General features: G+C 43.7%; 1 protein-coding gene across 1 annotated transcript in view; it reads left to right on the top strand.

Moving 5' to 3' along the window:
- Positions 1–9025: 9025 nt before the first annotated feature.
- LOC121316622 (leucine-rich PPR motif-containing protein, mitochondrial-like) overlaps positions 9026–19631 on the top strand; it is an 83024-nt gene continuing 72418 nt past the window's right edge. Inside the window, 13 exon segments of the mRNA XM_041251664.1 lie at positions 9026–9207; positions 10229–10416; positions 10805–10898; positions 11268–11296; positions 11648–11769; positions 12095–12153; positions 12515–12601; positions 12689–12815; positions 13828–13978; positions 14475–14630; positions 15035–15142; positions 15444–15685; positions 16139–16202. Of these exon segments, the coding sequence (XP_041107598.1) occupies positions 9032–9207; positions 10229–10416; positions 10805–10898; positions 11268–11296; positions 11648–11769; positions 12095–12153; positions 12515–12601; positions 12689–12815; positions 13828–13978; positions 14475–14630; positions 15035–15142; positions 15444–15685; positions 16139–16202 (1603 nt within the window). The 5' untranslated portion in view covers positions 9026–9031.

Genomic DNA, 19631 nt, shown 5'->3' with positions numbered 1-19631 from the left:
TTTCAAGAACTACTCACAAAGTCAGAAATATATAGCAAAATACAAACAAAAATAACCATGCCCTCAGAAATATACAATTACATCCGTTGTTTGTTTCTTTTACACGCTTCCTTGAAAAAGGGAATACATTAAAAAGACGAATTACAAACAGAAATGGATTTGGGAAAGAGGAATTTGCCATACATTTCCTATCCCATTGGAAAGCCTAACTGGTTCTGTCGTGTTTAACCACAGCCCAGCAGTTGGAGCTAAAAGGGTAATAAAAGCATCCTTCCACCAGTTAGCATGTTGGGTGCTGTAACGTCTCAGAAGGGGACATGAAAACAACGGCAGCATTCTCCCTTTGAAAGGCCAACCTGAAAAGACAAGGGAGACGTGTTCCCTTGTGTGATGGACGGTGCCAGCTAATACAAAGTGATGTGAACAGTGTGGCATGCTGTTAGGAACCACTTCTCTACAGCAGCATTGCCTCCCCGCTCTGTGGAAGAGGGCGAGCATCGAGGTCGCCCTGCATTACTGGCGCTGTAGTCTTGAGGCCTGTTTAACTTCGCCAGTGCTGCAGGCTGACAGCTGCCAGGCTGAGCTGTACAGGCTGAGGTGTGCAAGGTTTCTCACAGGTCCATTTAGTTCAGTGGAAACTCGACAGATCTTCATGTAGGTGCCTGAAAAAACACTTGCTGTCAAGACCAGTACCTTCATCTTAGCACAAACCAACAGGGACAGCCTGAATATTATTTCTGCTTACTGAACTTCTCCATTTGCTACATATAGTAGTGTGCACATTTACTAGAACAACTCAATATTTGTTCTTTATATACCTACCAGCACAAAAACCTCAGGGTGTGAGAATTTAAATTTTCAGTGATCGTGATATAGATACAATAGGTACTCATGTGTGAAAATGTTAGACCACTTTGTGCATTAAATAGGAATCTTAAACAAGTTCTAAAAAGTCTCATGTGTTTTGTCATTTGTGGCTATGTGTTCCTTTACTCTTACTATTTTAAATTAATTGCATGTGTGGCCTATTAAAGTCATCAATTAAATGAGACAATCACTAATGTGCCTGTTTTGTCATTTTTTAAGCTGTTCAGTGACAGTGGTTTGATATCATATGCACAATACATGAAAAGTACAGAAGCAATGGGGGGTTCAGATATATTTGAACACAACGCTGAACTCTCACCCAGGATTTTCTGCAGCTGGCTTTTTGGATCTACAAGGGCAAAACACTTATGGATGTTTATGTTATCAAAATGACTGAAGCAGGTAAGAGTATTAGCCGAGAAGGTCTAAGATTAGGATAGATATGGGATGTGAGCAATTCAGAACAGGTCATTTAAGAGGAGCACACACAGTTCAATCTAATGTGGAAATGTATGCAACATGAAGCACATACAAAATCCAGGTGGAACAGTCAGCACCAGTTTGCACTTCAGGCCTGAAGCAGGGTTTTTTTTCTTGGAAATGCATGGTAAATTTGAGTTTGTTTGTTTGTATTTTAATATATATTTAGACCTCATGATCAGTTCTAGAAATGGGGCAATACTCACCAGTAATCAGTACCACCCCTTCTCATTTTATAAGATTTGAGAGTCTGTAATGAAATCAGGATCCTGCAGTCTTTACAGTACTTTACCAATACATCTCAAAGGGGTGGATCCCTCCTTCTTTGTGAGACGCTACAGCTGTTTTAATAGTCCCGCTTTGTAAAGGAAACCCAGATGGGATTTAAATACCTTACTCAATTTTTTAAACAGAACTGTTTCAGTCATGCTCGGCATACAGTATTTAGATACATATTTTCTTTTGAGCTTATAAGCCAAGTATGAGTTAAGCTGAGTTAACCTCTCAGTTTGTAATGATCTGCAGTGTTCGTATTTACGGGATTTCATTGGGCTCTGAATTATTCTTGATCAAGAGGTAGCTACCCCTTTAAGAAGTGTTGAAACAGTGTTGAAATGTGGAGGGCCCCCTCTTCAAACGTTGTGTCAGACCCTTGGGGGTGCAAAGCCGCGTGGAGAGAGTCTCTCAACATGTAGTCTCTGCCTATAACAGTGTAATAATGCTGCGCCTTCTTCACTCATTATGAGCCCTGCCTGTCTGTCTGGGTCCTCGTATCAAGCTCCTGGTCTGAGACTGTCTGCCCCAGCACAACCCTGCTCGTCATAGCCACTTAAAACACTGACTCCCATTCAAACAATCCCCGATGTATATTCATATAGAAGGCTGTTGGGTTCCCATGTTGAATCATATGCTGTAAGAGTTTTTTTTTTGGGGGGGGGGGGGGGGGGGGGGGGTGTTAAACAGTACTTTACCCTCAACATGCTTCCTCTCTGTGTTTCCGCATGTGTTTCCGCATGCTTACAATGAATAGACTTGCATCATCTTGAACAAAGAAGACTACGTGGCGACCTAATTCAAGCATTCAAAATTCTAAAAGGTATTGACAGTGTCGACCCAAGGGACTTTTTCAGCCTGAAAAAAGAAACATGGACCAGGGGTCACAAATGGAGATTAGACAAAGGGGCATTCAGAACACAAAATAGGAGGCACTTTATTACACAGAGAATTGTGAGGGTCTAGAATCAACTCCCCAGTAATGTTGTTGAAGCTGACACCCTGGGATCCTTCAAGAAGCTGCTTGATGAGATTCTGGGATCAATAAGCTACTAACAACGAGCAAGATGGGCTGAATGGCCTCCTCTCGTTTGTAAACTTTCTTATGTTCTTATGTTCTTATAATTTACTCGCCACACATCCCTACCTCTACAGCACGTTCTTTATGCTTTTAGTACACACTGCAATGTGCAACCTGTCTTTGGTGTAACACATGGACTGACAGAGTCAAAGGAAAGAGAGGAGTGGATGTTTTAGGACCTGTAGTCCGGGGGTCACTGCAGCCCGCACCTCGGCTGTGACTTGTCAGGAAACAAGCTTGTGTTGTTCTAGAACGGTCCATGGAGAGCACAGAGGAGCAGGGCCAGCTGTGAGTGGCACATGTGTTCTAGCAGGTTACTGTGGACAAGAATAACTGCAAGTGTGGAGTATCTCTGTTTCACCTTGTTATTTCCTCCACAATGCTCACTCACCAACTCCAACACCAAGATTACTTATTTTTTTAAATTATTTTACCCCCGATTTTCTCACCAATTTAGAATGGCCAATTGCCCACACAGATTATACCTCCTTAACTTGCAAGAGCGCCAGAGCCAATGTGATGCTCCCTCCAGAACAAAGAACAAGAACATTTTGGAAGGAGAGGAGGTCATTTAGCCCATCAGTGAACTGGGCTGCTTGCTACCCATGTAATGACTTTTAAAAAGAACTAAATAGTGTTTAGTTGAGTCATGAAAGCTCATACTGCCAGATCATTAACAAACTCTGCACTTCTTAAAATACTTTTTTGAAGAGGGATGACTATCTGTTCAACACATTTTTTATTGTTTTTAAGAATCTTTTTTTAGGTTCATTCATGCAAGCATTTCAAATACAACACTGTAGGTAATCTGCGGCTCTCTCTGAAAAGAAGATTATCACCTATTCGGGGATTAGCAAGCCATCAGAGGCACTAAAAGTACCTCTCAAAGGCTGCAAAGAGAATGGCAGAAACACAACTCACCTACTTTGTGCAAGTGTTTATAAATAAAAGCCTTGTTGGTGCTCAGTGCTTTCGCAGATTGCAGAGAGATTGGTGACCAGGTAGCTCCACAGGGAGATTGGGAGAACAGCTTTCGCTTGTCAGAGATTGCTGGGGAGCAAGAGGAGCCGAGGATCACCCCCCGAGAACACTGACAGCATCCTGGCTGTGGGCCGCTAAAGACCAGCACTTTTCCAACATGCCAGCAGCTCAGGCCACCCTGTTAAAACAGACGAGTAAAAAGCACATTTCCCAGTCACCCAAGACCTTCAATCCCTCCAGACTCCCGGGGCAAGATTGAGCCATAATGTATTCTGGATGGAAATGGAAGAGCAGCTCATGCATGCCACAGGGGGAATCATTGCTCTGAGCTGTGCAGCCAGAAAAAGCAGCTAAATAAAACAACAGCTGGAAACCTGCAGAGGTTAAACCAGTCGGTGATGATACATTCTTTAATGGAATGAAGTAAGACTAAACTGGATGCTTACTCCCTGGTCTATACTTGAACTGTCATTGGGACACATTTATCTGCACAGTTAATAAGGTATGCAGACAGAAGTCAAGTCAACTTTTCCATTTAGCTGTGTTGAAGAGAGGGGGCTATGATGTTTGAATGCAACTGGCATAATGGGTGTAGCTTTGAGAATCTAGCTATTTTAACGTCACAGGTACGATTTCTTCAGGCAGTAAAAAATGAACTCAATAAAAATATGAACCCTAAAATAAACAACCCAGGCATTTATTGGCCTGTGAGTATTAAGAAGTGGTTTCTTATATGTTTTAGTAAATAATTTAACTCAACTGCAAACAGGTATTCTCCAGTTACAGTAACTTCTCGAAATAGTCTGTTAGGCTTTCAAGTTCCCCTTACTCCTCTATGTCTGTGTTAGTGTTATAAAAATTCTTTAACATCAGCGTTGTCCTGAATGAGATCTGGAGCATAATGAAGACATGTCCGGATGCATCATTTTAGTATACTGAGAGGATGAGTCTGACTCTAGGACTGTATTATGCAATAGAGTATTTTTTTACAAAAGATGAAAGTTCAATTTTGGGGGAACAACCTGGTCTCAAGTTTATATTTACATTTGAGTTGTTCTTTGGGGATACTTACCTTTGCATGGTTTGTATGGCAGTTTTACTGGGCAGCAACGTGAAGTTCTTGGGAAGGTCTTTTGATTCATGAACCAAGGAGGTCTGGTGCATCAGGTCATGTTTAGAAGTTTGTATATCTTAACTTTCTATCACAAAGTCATATATAAAAACAACAGAAAGCAACCCAACTGCACCTGCCTTCACATCCCTGATCAACCCAACTGCAGCTGCCTTCACATCCCTGATCAACCCAACTGCAGCTGCCTTCACATCCCTGATCAACCCAACTGCACCTGCCTTCACATCCCTGATCAACCCAACTGCACCTGCCTTCACATCCCTGATCAACCCAACTGCAGCTGCCTTCACATCCCTGATCAACCCAACTGCAGCCGCCTTCACATCCCTGATCAACCCAACTGCAGCCGCCTTCACATCCCTGATCAACCCAACTGCACCTGCCTTCACATCCCTGATCAACCCAACTGTACCTGCCTTCACATCCCTGATCAACCCAACTGCACCTGCCTTCACATCCCTGATCAACCCAACTGCAGCCGCCTTCACATCCCTGATCAACCCAACTGCAGCCGCCTTCACATCCCTGATCAACCCAACTGCAGCCGCCTTCACATCCCTGATCAACCCAACTGCACCTGCCTTCACATCCCTGATCAACCCAACTGCAGCCGCCTTCACATCCCTGATCAACCCAACTGCAGCTGCCTTCACATCCCTGATCAACCCAACTGCAGCTGCCTTCACATCCCTGATCAACCCAACTGCACCTGCCTTCACATCCCTGATCAACCCAACTGCAGCTGCCTTCACATCCCTGATCAACCCAACTGCACCTGCCTTCACATCCCTGATCAACCCAACTGCAGCTGCCTTCACATCCCTGATCAACCCAACTGCAGCTGCCTTCACATCCCTGATCAACCCAACTGCAGCTGCCTTCACATCCCTGATCAACCCAACTGCAGCTGCCTTCAAATCCCTGATCAACCCAACTGCACCTGCCTTCACATCCCTGATCAACCCAACTGCAGCTGCCTGATTATAAGAACTGTGTGCGCTATTGTCTCTTGTAGGTTGCTAGTTTCCTGTCTTATGCAGTTACTATCGTGGTGCTTTTGCTACACCTTCTGGAGATTGTAATGTAATACATGCTGGAATGCTGTTTTTACTTAGAGCTGAATATGACTCAGTAAATTAGAGACTTGGATTAAGGGTTGATTTGATATATATGGTGCATGGAGAAATGACAGACTAAGGACCTCCTTTTATAAAGCAAGCCCAGAATTTGCCCACAATATAAATTAAAAATAGAAAGAAACGGTATGCAATGCTCATTGTATAAAGGTAAATATTCAAGTGATTAGAGTGCAAGCAGCTTTTTAAACAAGGGTCTGAAAACTCACTTCAGGCTTCAGCCCTTGTAAAAAACAGACACAGACATTGCTGTCACAGAAAGTATGCCATCTAGCATCTCAGTAAAAAGGGACAATAAACGCATTCTCCTCCTCTCCTTCTTTGGAAGTAAAAATGCATGCATACAGTATGCATGATTGAACTATGATGATGTTCATAGGCACACAAACTCCACAAACATGTATGCGCTGTGTATATAAATATATTTATTTGTACCCACGCTCCAGTGCACCAGCATGCATGCTCCCTCAACCAGAAGCCTGATGACACATATCCAGCAGATCTTGCATTAACTTATAGGAATGTATTCTATATATAGATTGTGTAGAAGGAGCAGAGGTTGCACTGTGAAATAGATTATGTTATGTCCTTTCTGCTTTCACAGCTCTGTATTCACATTAAACCACTGCTGTGCACAGTAAGCTTCAGTGCAGGCCCGGGTCACAGGTGGACGTGTGATCTGAGCCTCTGAGTCTCCAGAGAAGTTCATCTTGGGAAGGCTTGCAAATCAATACTTAACATTGTTAAAAAAAATAAATGTATATGATATACCGGTATTTACAAACGGTTTATCTGGGAGGTGTGCTTGGACCCCGATAGGGGTGTGAGGTGTGGCAGTTACAGGGGAAGAGTTTCAGTGAAGCTCATTTCCTCCTAGGTTAAAGGGGTGAGCAGTAAACCAGTAAGAACAGGAGCAGGTCTGCTCTCTGAAGCACCATATCACGCCCCCCAGGTGATATGGAGTGCTGTTATGAGATTTAACATTCAGGAAGCTGAGAGAGGGCCCGAAATAATTCCTCGTGAGGCTGGCAGAAACAAGCAGAGACAATTAAACTGTGTTCCCAGAGTTAAACCATGCGAACAGTCTGCCTGGAGCAGGGACAGGAAGAGAGGAGCTCACAGGACGCCTGGCTACCAGCTACCTCAGAGACAAGACCCCACGCTGCAAAAAACAGCACTCAGGCTAGTGGTGTGTGTGCAGTACAGCTGCCAAGTACATCTGTTATAGAAAGCCTTACCTTAAATGCAATGCTATTTGCTATACTAAAACAAAATACACTTTTGTAAGTGTGTTTTATTTTGGAAAGTAATACTTTTTGCAGTTAATATTGTGGACATGGGATTCTAAAAATAAAAGTCAATTTTAAGTGAAAGTGATTTTCGCCCTCTTGTTAAATTCTCATTAATGTTGAAGTGCCCAATTATTTTACCTCTCTTCTCTTCCCAATTTTGGAATGTCCACTAATTCCCCACGACAGCTCAGGAAAACTGACGGTCAGCGGGAGTCCTCACGGTAGTGCCAGAGCCAATACAACGCTCTCTGTGGAATACCCAGCAAAGATGGGCACCTTGGCCCAGCCAGCACATCTCCCTGCGCTCCTCTGACTCTATAACTCACTCTGCAAGGCTGCGAGAGGTGTGAGTGCAGAAACAGTGTTTTCTTCGATCCAAACACACACTAAGTATAGGAATTCATGTCCGAATGGCACTTCTTCCTGATGTAGGCAGACACCGGCGACCCTTCGGGAAACACTTTCCATTTTGTAGTCTTCACACATCTCTGTGTTGAGAGATACACCAAGAATTCAAGCTGCACTGCTGTCCGGACAAGGCAGGATCTCAGTGGACACAACACACTGTTCTAAACTTGCACCTTCTCTGGCCCATGCTGGACTCATGGGCTCACTGCTGTTAGTGCTATACCCAACCATTACTGGACCCAGCAGGATTTAGAAATAACATCTCTCTCTGTACTGTACATTAACAGTGTGACTCCCTTCACCAAGCACGCATAACGCTCAGCTGGTGAATTCCTATAAAAGTGCTAGCAAGGGGAAATAATAAATAAATGAAAATATCCTAAAAACCATAATCATAAAGTGGAAAAACATAGCAGCTGTTCATATTCATTCAGCAACCCCCCCCCCAAAAAAAAAAAAAAACCAGTAAAGTGTTTTATTGGTGGTTTACCTTGCATTTGCTAGTTAATTATTGATCCCTCTGAAAATTATTTTTACAACATACATCTTTCAGCTCACATGTCCGTTCGGAAACCGCGGTCCCTTCTCGAGACGTGATTCTTTCAGCAGATACAGCTTTTCTGTTCAACACATAACATGTTTAGCTGGTCCATGACTGTGTTGGTACATGCAATTTAAAAAAAAAAATTAACTAACACATATTAGAGTCATTTGTATTCACTGAGAATGTGTTTAACGAATCCAGATAAATGTTCTTCCACGTTTTAAATGCAGCTGGTGTGTTGTTTATTTTTTATGATAATCAAGGCCTTTGTTAAATATAAAAAGAAGACCTGCTCTTGCCGTTAAGACCAGCTTTCAGAACCTGCTTTTCAAAGGGCAACAACTCAAACTTGTATTCATTGTATCGAGGACTAAATTACTAATGTCCTTTTTTATTACTGACCAATTAAACCAGGAAACTGTTAAATATAGTTTTGAATAATTAAAAAGAGTTCACAATTTACACCATTAAATTGATAACACATAGGCATGAAAATAAGTTTACATAATTCAAATGAATCCAGTGTTTAGAAATGAGTGCTAGAGAGAAGACTCCGTGCAAACATGCAGTCGTCCGAGTAGTAAGGGCATGAGGAATGTTAAAGGGAGGTTCCGCTAAAAGTAGCAATACAATAAACCACATATTTTATTTTCAATTAAACACAAATATACACAAGCGTGTTTATAAAATTTAAAATACATATTTTATGAAAATATGCTATCTATCTTATTCTTTAGTCATCTCCGGTGTTGGGTCTGTCACTTTGTGGGGTGCAACTCTGCCCCTCTCACATGGTGCGCATGTCCCTCTTACTCTGTGTAACTGCACAGGTTAAACATGGCTGCGCTCTTGAGGTCGGCTCTGCTTGTGAGATTTACCTCCCCGACTCTGCTCCCGGTCGCCAGAGCGACTGTGCATGGCGGCCCGCTCTGCAGGCTCGGTACCGGGACTCTTAGCTGCAGAGGGCTCGCAGGATGTCCCGGTCGTGTCGTCATCGGAACCAATGTAAACAGGTACCTGCCCCGTACAGTAGCAAGCCATGCTGGACTGTGTAGTTGTCATTGGGGGTACACCAGTCTGTGTGTTGTAATGAACGTTGAGATGCTACATTTTAGATTGCGTGCCGTGTATGATGTCGGTACTGTATTTCATTTTATTTTTAATAGCGGGTTGGGTTTTTTCTCTGTAGCTTGTTTGAGCGTCCTCGTTGTCAGGGTACTGTCTTCATTCACATATTCAATCGTGTGTATCTGATTTGAACAGTATACTGTAAAATTATATCCCCCGATTATTAACGACTAGTGAGGAAGATCCTGTAAAAGTGTGTATGTGTGTGTGTGTCTATATATATATATATATATATATGCATATGCAACACATTATAAGGTAGGTAACTCTTGTGATGTCAGAAGTATGTACAATATTATTAGAAGCAAACTAGGGTAGCAGTCATGTACAATGCAGACATGTCCAATTTCTTGTTCTTTTGTTGTTCTTTTTTGAAGTGGACACTGGGATTGATTGCACAGAAGTAACTAGTTGTGTGCTATGCATTGCAGTCTTTCTATTAGGTGTTTTGGGATGCTAAGGTTAAGGAAGGTCAAGGTGACAGTGTAATGCAGAAACAGCTCCTGTTGTTTTACACTGACCTGCATCACTTCAGGAGACTGAGCTTCTCAACCCAAGACCACAGCAGGATCTGTCTTGGAATAAACAGGGACTATTCAAAAATCCTTCATTCTAAAACATAATCGTGATTAATCTGACAGTGAAATCAATGCTAGTAATTGCCCATACCTAAAGACTATGCCTTCTCCCTCCTGTTTTTCAACAGTCCTGCCGTGCTTGGTTGCCCGGGGGTGGAGCCCTTGGCTTACTGGTTCTTGTTTGTATAATACAATTATAATAATGGTTAATCTGGCCGTGAAATTAACACGGTTAAGTGCCCATATGGCTAAAGATCATGCTCTCTCCCCCTGTTTATCCACTGTCCTGCCCTGTCTCCCCCTCACGTGTTGGTTTTTGCTTGCCTAGATGTGTGAGAGGCAGCGGCGCTGTGCGTCTGTTGACCATTGCTGCGCAGGAGAAGGGAGTGGCTCTGCGCTCCCGCCAGGCGGAGCAGTTTGACTGGGCTCTCAACAAGCTGGACAGCTCCGTGAGGAGGACCGGGCGCATCACCAAGACCCAGCTGCTCAAGATCTTCCACGATATGTGCCGCACAGGTGCGCTGGGATTGCTCCTCACATATTAACACCCCGGATCGAAATTAGAGAGACCAAGCATTCTGAATGTACAGATAATAGAGTGATACTGAAATTCTCACTGTGCAGTTTTACATGAGTAAATTCTGATTTATTATCAAAGTAGATTTGACCTCTCTTGATTATTCCTAAAATCATAGTATAGAAATGTACGATGCACATTGTCATAAACTGCTTTACTGATGGCAGAAGTTGTTTGGATTGGTCCCTGAAGCAATGCAATGACAGGTTCTGACTGGCAGTCTTCTAGTAGGAACAGTAGGCTTAAATCACAGTTGGCATGAGCACGACTGCTGATAAAAGCATGCTTGCTGTGAATGATGTCCCATGTTGTTCCTCCCCTCTGCAGGATATCCCAGTGGAAACCAGGTTCTGCTCCTGCTGCGGAGCTGTGGTGCTCTGCTCCCGGAGATTCACCTGTCTGAGCGCACTGAGCTGGCACACTGCACACTGTATCTAAAGAAGACTACGTGGCGACCTAATTCAAGCATTCAAAATTCTAAAAGGTATTGACAGTGTTGACCCAAGGGACTTTTTCAGCCTGAAAAAAGAAACAAGGACCAGGGGTCACAAATGGAGTTTAGAAAAAGGGGCATTCAGAACAGAAAATAGGAGACACTTTTTACACAGAGAATTGTGAGGGTCTGGAATCAACTCCCCAGTAATGTTGTTGAAGCTGACACCCTGGGATCCTTCAAGAAGCTGCTTGATGAGATTTTGGGATCAATAAGCTACTAACAACCAAACGAGCAAGATGGGCCGAATGGCCTCCTCTCGTTTGTAAACTTTCTTATGTTCTTATGTTCTTATGTTCTTATTTGGGGAAAGCTGCTGGACCTGGGTACTGGTTACTGGATTATTACATTATTCATTGTAATGTGAGCCTATGATGCTCAACAACATTTCAGTAAAAAAAAAAAAAGTGGTCTGGGTTGTTTCTTAATGTTGAGCCCTAAAATCATGATTCTTGGAGCAGATCCAAGGAAACAGGGCAGGATTGAGTTAGAATGTTTAATTACTGGCCTGAAACAATTCTGTTAAACTGGGGTACTGGGGCTTGTCTGACAGTCTGGAGGCAGCGTCCCTGCTCTGTCCCGGTACGTGTTGTAGGATAGTTTAAGCTAAATGACATGTGACAACAGGGACACTTTGACATTATGTAATGCAGCAGTGTCTTCTCTCCTCTTTGCAGGTGCTGTGTATGATGCCAGTCACTACAACGCCTTGCTGAAAGTCTACCTGCAAAATGAGTTCAAGTTCTCCCCGACAGAGTTTCTCGCAAAAATGGAGACGGCGAACGTGCAGCCCAACAGAGTAAGGACATTATATTGTAATGCAGTTACTGAAGTCTAGCAGGTACTTTTGCATGATGAGATTCTGGGGATCAATAACCTACTAACAACCAAACGAGCAAGGTGAGCTGAATTGTCTCCTCTGGTTTGTAAACTTTCTTATGTTTTTATGTTCTTCTGATTTGGATATTACTAGTTTTATTTGATGAAGTATCTAATTCAGATCAATGTAAAACTTAGAATGGCTCAAACTGCTATGCAGTGGGAGTCGTATATTCATTCCTGGTGTTGACAGACTTTATAATTACTGTGTTATTTTGTAAGAATACTGTGTTTCTTTCACACAGGTAACCTATGAAAGGTTAATCTCTGCATACCGCAATGAGGGTGACATCGAAGGCGCCAGGTAGGAAACATTGCTAATATGACTCTTTAAGCTGACTGTCTTTAACCACACTTTATATACAGGGTGCTTCATAATTCATGTAACATTGTTGTTTTGCGTTTCTTTTCAATCCTAGTTAAATGTTGACATTATTGAACCACCCCCTGGTGGACAAACGGTGCATTACAGAGTGTCTCTCTAATAGATATTTTTTCTGTGCATAATTGTCCTCCATGTTCCCTCCTATTTTCACGGTGCTGTGACGCTGTTGCATGAATTATGAATCGGCCTGTATATAGTAATATATACATGCAAAAAAACTGTTGACTGATTTCGGGTGCAGCTGCAACATTAAACACATCTTTACTTTTTTTTTTTGCAGTAAAGTCCTGGGCTTTATGAAGAGCAAAGATCTTCCCATCACAGAGGCAGTGTTCAACTCCCTGGTGACCGGCCATGCCAGAGCTGGGTGAGATACTGGGATCCCGAACAAAGGCTGAAATAGACAATGTCAAGATTTATTCAATGCATTGCTTTTGTTTCTCTCCCTGTCCAGTGATATGGAGAGTGCTGAGAACATCCTCACAGTAATGAAGGGAGCTGGCATCGAGGCTGGTCCAGACACTTACCTGGCTCTGCTCAATGCCTACGCTGAAAAGGGGGACATTAACAAGATCAAGCAAGTATGAGCTGTGACTCTTTGTGCTTCTGCAGGGCTGGGGGTATGAGCTGTGACTCTCTGTGCTTCCGCAGGGCTGAGTGTATGGGCTGTGACTCTCTGTGCTTCTGCAGGGCAGGGGGTATGAGCTGTGACTCTCTGTGCTTCCGCAGTGCTGAGGGTATGAGCTGTGATTCTCTGTGCTTCTGCAGGGTTGAGGGTATGAGCTGTGACTCTCTGTGCTTCCGCAGGGCTGAGGGTATGAGCTGTGATTCTCTGTGCTTCTGCAGGGCTGGGGGTATGAGCTGTGACTCTCTGTGCTTCTGCAGGGCTGGGGGTATGAGCTGTGACTCTCTGTGCTTCTGCAGGGCTGGGGGTATGAGCTGTGACTCTCTGTGCTTCTGCAGGGCTGGGGGTATGAGCTGTGACTCTCTGTGCTTCTGCAGGGCTGGGGGTATGAGCTGTGACTCTCTGTGCTTCTGCAGGGCTGGTGGGATGGGCTGTGACTGTCTGTGCTTTTAAAATGTATTGTTCTTTTCTACATACATCTAATGTTTTTGGGGTAAAAAAAAAAATCTTAACTTTTTTATTTAATATGAATGTTTTATTAAAAAACGAAGCATGTACACTTGTGTAAACATTAAGTAAAAGGAATAAACACACACGTCTCCCAGATCTTTCTGCAGAGCATAAAGCAACATAATATCAGTGCAGTTCCACGCCACAGACACACATCCTTCTCTCCAAAAGACTTATTTAAAAATGATTTGAGTAACTATTAACGTTTCTATTTTGAGATCTTTAAGGCTTTCCCAGGATCAAACCTCCTGCACATTGATGGTGATGATGATGATGATGACAATGATAATAATAGTATCCAAACTAACTCAGTAACTGAATGAGCTGTGCGTAAGCCACACTACAACAGAGAAACACTTTTTCATGATTTTATGCACACACAGTACATTTACAGCCTCTGTTCTTTCCAGTCTATAGACTGTCTTCATTCTAAACCCTCTTTCTCCTTGACATCTCAGTGGCAGACCCTAGAAAAGGTTGAAAAGACAGATGCCAGTCTGACGGACAGGGACTTGATGCAGATCGTCTTCAGCCTGGCCAAGTCTGGGCAGCACCAGCATGTGCAGGAGATCGCAGAGCGCATGAGACACGACCGGGGATACGTTCCTGGTGAGACTTCATATTCCAATGCACAATATCGACCTTGGCAGGAAATGACAACATTAAGAACAGGGGCAGGACTTTTTCAAGGATGATGTCTGTGTGGCTTCTGCTACAACTTGTAGACAAAGATATAAAAGTTGTAGTTTATTTGTTTTTACCAAGCCCTCCCTTGTTTACATCATACCAAGTACAGTAGTTGCATAGTATTGTATATTGCCTGGTTACACCTTTTTATAAGCATTTAGTTTCAAGTCACCCCAAAAAAATGGTAATTTTACACAGCATGTTGTCAGAAATAGATGCAACTGGAGGTGTACAGTAGAATATTGCCCAAAAAAAAAAAAAAGTTTCCAGTCGTATACTGCTAGGACACATTGCTCAAAAGGTATGGTTGACATTTTTCATCACAGCCTTTCTGCTAGTCTGTAACTTGGGCTATTGGGCTTGGAGACTTCACTGTGGTGTCCTCACTGAACATGTCATTGTCCTGTCTATCTCTCAGACGCGATGAACCTGTGCCTGAGCCTCATCACGCAGGGGATGGAGGACACAGCCTTCCAGCTGCTCAAGACCTTCCCCACATTGCAGCCTGAGAGTCAGAACGGAGATACACCAGACCTCGGCAACTTCTTCCTGCTTCACTGCGTCAACATGGACAACAGGGGGAGGAGACCCGCACAGCGCTGAGGGGGTCACATTGACGCCAATGCACGGGGCGTTCCTTTGCTCGTCCTTGTGTTGATTTGGGTTTTATCTCTCAGTACAAGCCTTGTAATCGCTGGATTGAAATTAAAATAAATGAACAGGTGAAAGTGAAGTCCTCATCCTAAAACCCATTCCAGGTTTTACCACAAGCTTGATTAGCCACAGTGTACAGATAACAACCTCAGGTATGTCTACTAAACTGATTGCAAAATCAGGATTGGATCAAACTGCTGTGCAAAGGGAGTCTTATTTCCATTCCTGTTCTGTCCAGATCCCTAGCCTTGTGTGCAGCTATCGTCGGGTCTCTGTGTTTCTGTAGACTGACTTGTAGACGTTTCTCTTTCTGTTGCGTTTCGCAGCCGGTGGAGAAGTTAAAGCGTTTCTGCAGGGAGCTTCAGGAGAGCGGCCTGCATGCCTCGGCCCTGCCCTTCACCCTCTACTGTGCCCTGGATGCCAAAAAGACAGGTGAGGAGTCTCTGTGAAACACAGGACCAGAGTTATTAATAAAACTTCCCTGTGGTCAGATTCCTATGCTGAGGTGGTGATATCTTGGAAAGCCCTTGTCCAGTTTTGATGGCATTTATTATGATATACTATTCTATATACTACGTGCCCATGGCCTGAAATGTGGTAGTCGTGTTGTGGTGCTGGAGGGGCATTAACTTTAATAGCGTCTCACTGCATGCGATGGTCCAGTAAACCCTCCAGAGTTTAAACTTGTCCTGTGTTCTCGATCCCTGTCTGATCCGGAGTGTTTTTCTCGCAGCGACGGTGGTGGAGCTGATGAAGGTGGTGAAGGAGGAAGGGCTGCCGGTGAGAACGCACTACTTCTGGCCTCTCCTTGCGCAGCACCAGAAAGAGAAGAATTCTCAAAGTTTGTTAGCACGTTGGATACTACAGTACTTGCAGTTTAACTTGTTAAACCATGCACTAACCACGCAGCTTGGAGCTGAGCTATCGGCTGTTTATCCTCCCTTGCATGCTCTGGCCTGGATCATCCTGGTGATACACTGAACTGATTATCTGAAGGACAGTCTCCTGGTTTAATGTCTGTTTAAAATGTCACACTTGCACTGTGGCTTGCTAGTGGCAGGGCAGGAGCAGCTGCAGATTCTGCACCCAGCAACAACAAAACTAATCTACAAAGATCTTTTTGGGTCAAAGACATCTCAAAAGTACCTGACAAATAAGTGTATAAATTGCCAAAAGTTAACCAAGTGTACCTTTTTAAACAGATTGAACTGTACAGCAGCTGAAGGCCCATGTGCTGAATTACAGCTCTGCGGTAGCACACTGAGTCGATGTCTAGAATAAGACTGAGAAAGATGCCTGCAAGGGTGACACTGACAGGTACTGATGTGCCAATCAAAACTTGTAAGCAGAAGCTGTTGAGGACAGCGCTGTGTTCTGTCTAATGTCTTTGCCCTGTGATTTCCATTTCTAAGCCTCCTTCACTTTCAGGAAGCATCCCCGCCAGCCCTTCTCAAAAGCCCGGGTCCCCAGCGCTCCTGCCCTGTCATGCGATGTGAGGGACAAAGCGATATGGGAAATACTGTTGCGTGAAATCCATGTGTAACCAGGGGATGTTATGGGAAGGCTTACGGAATTTATTGAAGTCAAATATTTATGATGGAGGACGCCCCAAAGATGAAACCTCTCGTTCACAGGGGCACTTTGTCATTTGGCAGCAGTGAGAGAAAAAGCTACAGCAGAACACCTACAGCAAGTAAACCCACAAAAGTGCCGGGCAGCCGTCTTGCACCACGTGCACTGCATGGTACAGGGGTTTATTGAGAAGCGCTGCAATGCCCATACTCCCAAGCGACGGGAACTGAAAGTAACTAAATATACAGTTGCATGGAATACCTTTTTTCTTGAGTTGTTGTAATCTGTAATTTATCAAGCCAGAATGCGATGGGATAGGTTGCATTGAAAAACCAATAAGATAATCTTGCCTTCATTTTAACTTCAGTAAATCTGTGGTAATATAGCTCTGGAATAAAAATAAATAAATAATAATAAAAAACAAAAAAAACAAACGCTACCTATGAATATTTATGTTGAAATGTTGGAATTGTTTAGAAGGGGATTTGAATTAGGAAACTATTTTCAAACTGAATTGGAATTGACCCCAACCCTACTTATTTCCTTTGAAGGAACTGGAATTGCTATTTTAGAGACATAATAATTGTTGCAATATATTCAACTGCTTTCATTTGAAGCCAATTTAGTTGACTAACAGCGACCTCAATTGAAGTAATCTGTCACCATTGTGCAAAGCTCATTTGAACAGAATGCTGCAAATTGCAGTTTTGATCAGTGATGAGCTGGAATTGATTTTACATTTGAATTGACCCCAGTTTGCTAGCGTGGTTTGCAGTGTGCGCGCAGAGAGGATTAAGTCATGTATGGTGTCTTGCCCTTCACGTCCATTTGAATTGACCCCAGTTTGCTAGCGTGGTTTGCAGTGTGCGCGCAGAGAGGATTAAGTCATGTATGGTGTCTTGCCCTTCACATCCATTTGAATTGACCCCAGTTTGCTAGCGTGGTTTGCAGTGTGCGCGCAGAGAGGATTAAGTCATGTATGGTGTCTTGCCCTTCACATCCATTTGAATTGACCCCAGTTTGCTAGCGTGGTTTGCAGTGTGCGCGCAGAGAGGATTAAGTCATGTATGGTGTCTTGCTCTTCACATCCATTTGAATTGACCCCAGTTTGCTAGCGTGGTTTGCAGTGTGCGCGCAGAGAGGATTAAGTCATGTATGGTGTCTTGCTCTTCACATCCATTTGAATTGACCCCAGTTTGCTAGCGTGGTTTGCAGTGTGCGCGCAGAGAGGATTAAGTCATGTATGGTGTCTTGCTCTTCACATCCATTTGAATTGACCCCAGTTTGCTAGCGTGGTTTGCAGTGTGCGCGCAGAGAGGATTAAGTCATGTATGGTGTCTTGCTCTTCACATCCATTTGAATTGACCCCAGTTTGCTAGCGTGGTTTGCAGTGTGCGCGCAGAGAGGATTAAGTCATGTATGGTGTCTTGCCCTTCACATCCATTTGAATTGACCCCAGTTTGCTAGCGTGGTTTGCAGTGTGCGCGCAGAGAGGATTAAGTCATGTATGGTGTCTTGCTCTTCACATCCATTTGAATTGACCCCAGTTTGCTAGCGTGGTTTGCAGTGTGCGCGCAGAGAGGATTAAGTCATGTATGGTGTCTTGCTCTTCACATCCATTTGAATTGACCCCAGTTTGCTAGCGTGGTTTGCAGTGTGCGCGCAGAGAGGGTTAAGTCATGTATGTCTTGCTCTTCACATCCATTTGAATTGACCCCAGTTTGCTAGCGTGGTTTGCAGTGTGCGCGCAGAGAGGATTAAGTCATGTATGTCTTGCTCTTCACATCCATTTGAATTGACCCCAGTTTGCTAGCGTGGTTTGCAGTGTGCGCGCAGAGAGGGTTAAGTCATGTATGTCTTGCTCTTCACATCCATTTGAATTGACCCCAGTTTGCTAGCGTGGTTTGCAGTGTGCGCGCAGAGAGGGTTAAGTCATGTATGTCTTGCTCTTCACATCCATTTGAATTGACCCCAGTTTGCTAGCGTGGTTTGCAGTGTGCGCGCAGAGAGGATTAAGTCATGTATGTCTTGCTCTTCACATCCATTTGAATTGACCCCAGTTTGCTAGCGTGGTTTGCAGTGTGCGCGCAGAGAGGATTAAGTCATGTATGTCTTGCTCTTCACATCCATTTGAATTGACCCCAGTTTGCTAGCGTGGTTTGCAGTGTGCGCGCAGAGAGGGTTAAGTCATGTATGTCTTGCTCTTCACATCCATTTGAATTGACCCCAGTTTGCTAGCGTGGTTTGCAGTGTGCGCGCAGAGAGGGTTAAGTCATGTATGTCTTGCTCTTCACATCCATTTGAATTGACCCCAGTTTGCTAGCGTGGTTTGCAGTGTGCGCGCAGAGAGGGTTAAGTCATGTATGTCTTGCTCTTCACATCCATTTGAATTGACCCCAGTTTGCTAGCGTGGTTTGCAGTGTGCGCGCAGAGAGGATTAAGTCATGTATGTCTTGCTCTTCACATCCATTTGAATTGACCCCAGTTTGCTAGCGTGGTTTGCAGTGTGCGAGCAGAGAGGATTAAGTCATGTATGTCTTGCTCTTCACATCCATTTGAATTGACCCCAGTTTGCTAGCGTGGTTTGCAGTGTGCGCGCAGAGAGTATTAAGTCATGTATGTCTTGCTCTTCACATCCATTTGCTTGTTCTGCTGCTTGCTTAATGGAAGCAAAAAGCTTATTTCACTGTTACAAATTCTTTCTGCTCTAACATCTCATGAAAAATGCAGGCGCTTTTCATTGTCAGGTTGGGCAGGCAGGAGAGGGGGAATGGGACTGTTTGAGGCAAGGCTGTGGAGGTGGTGCGACTGATAGAGAGTGACTTGATTTCATGTAGATGCGAGCGCTCAAAGGGAATTCACTTCAGATTACTCGCACCGTTGTGCACTGCATTAAATATTGAGAGCTGTGTCACTTTTCCACAGGTGGCACTCCAGGGCAAAGAAGGGGGTTTTAAGGAAACTTTGCATTTTGATGAGGAGCAGATACGGGAGACAGGTTGAAAAAGCATATGCTGTTTTGTTTTAGCAGCCTGGAGCGTTGTGACATGTCATTGCTGAGCAGTGAGATCTCTTTATTGCTTCTGACATGGTGCAAGCAGAGAGTTAGGAGGCCCTGTTTCGGTGCCCAGGATTAAGTTAGGCTTACCCACCAGGCAGACAGGAAGGTACCATTGCCATAGCGATGTTCTCTCAGCTGTGTATAGGCTTGGACTCTTGTTCATGTATTAAAATAAATAAAAAAACATGGCTTCTGTGCAATTTTTCACTTTAAATTAGATCAACCTGCATTCAGGACATAAGTATGTGATGGGACGTTACTTAAAGCATACTTCTTACTTGCATAGCT

The sequence above is a fragment of the Polyodon spathula genome, chromosome 6 (assembly GCF_017654505.1).
Source record: "Polyodon spathula isolate WHYD16114869_AA chromosome 6, ASM1765450v1, whole genome shotgun sequence".
Taxonomy (NCBI): domain Eukaryota; kingdom Metazoa; phylum Chordata; class Actinopteri; order Acipenseriformes; family Polyodontidae; genus Polyodon; species Polyodon spathula.
The sequence above is the reverse complement of the archived record's forward strand: the minus strand, read 5'-3'. Positions and strand labels throughout refer to the sequence as shown.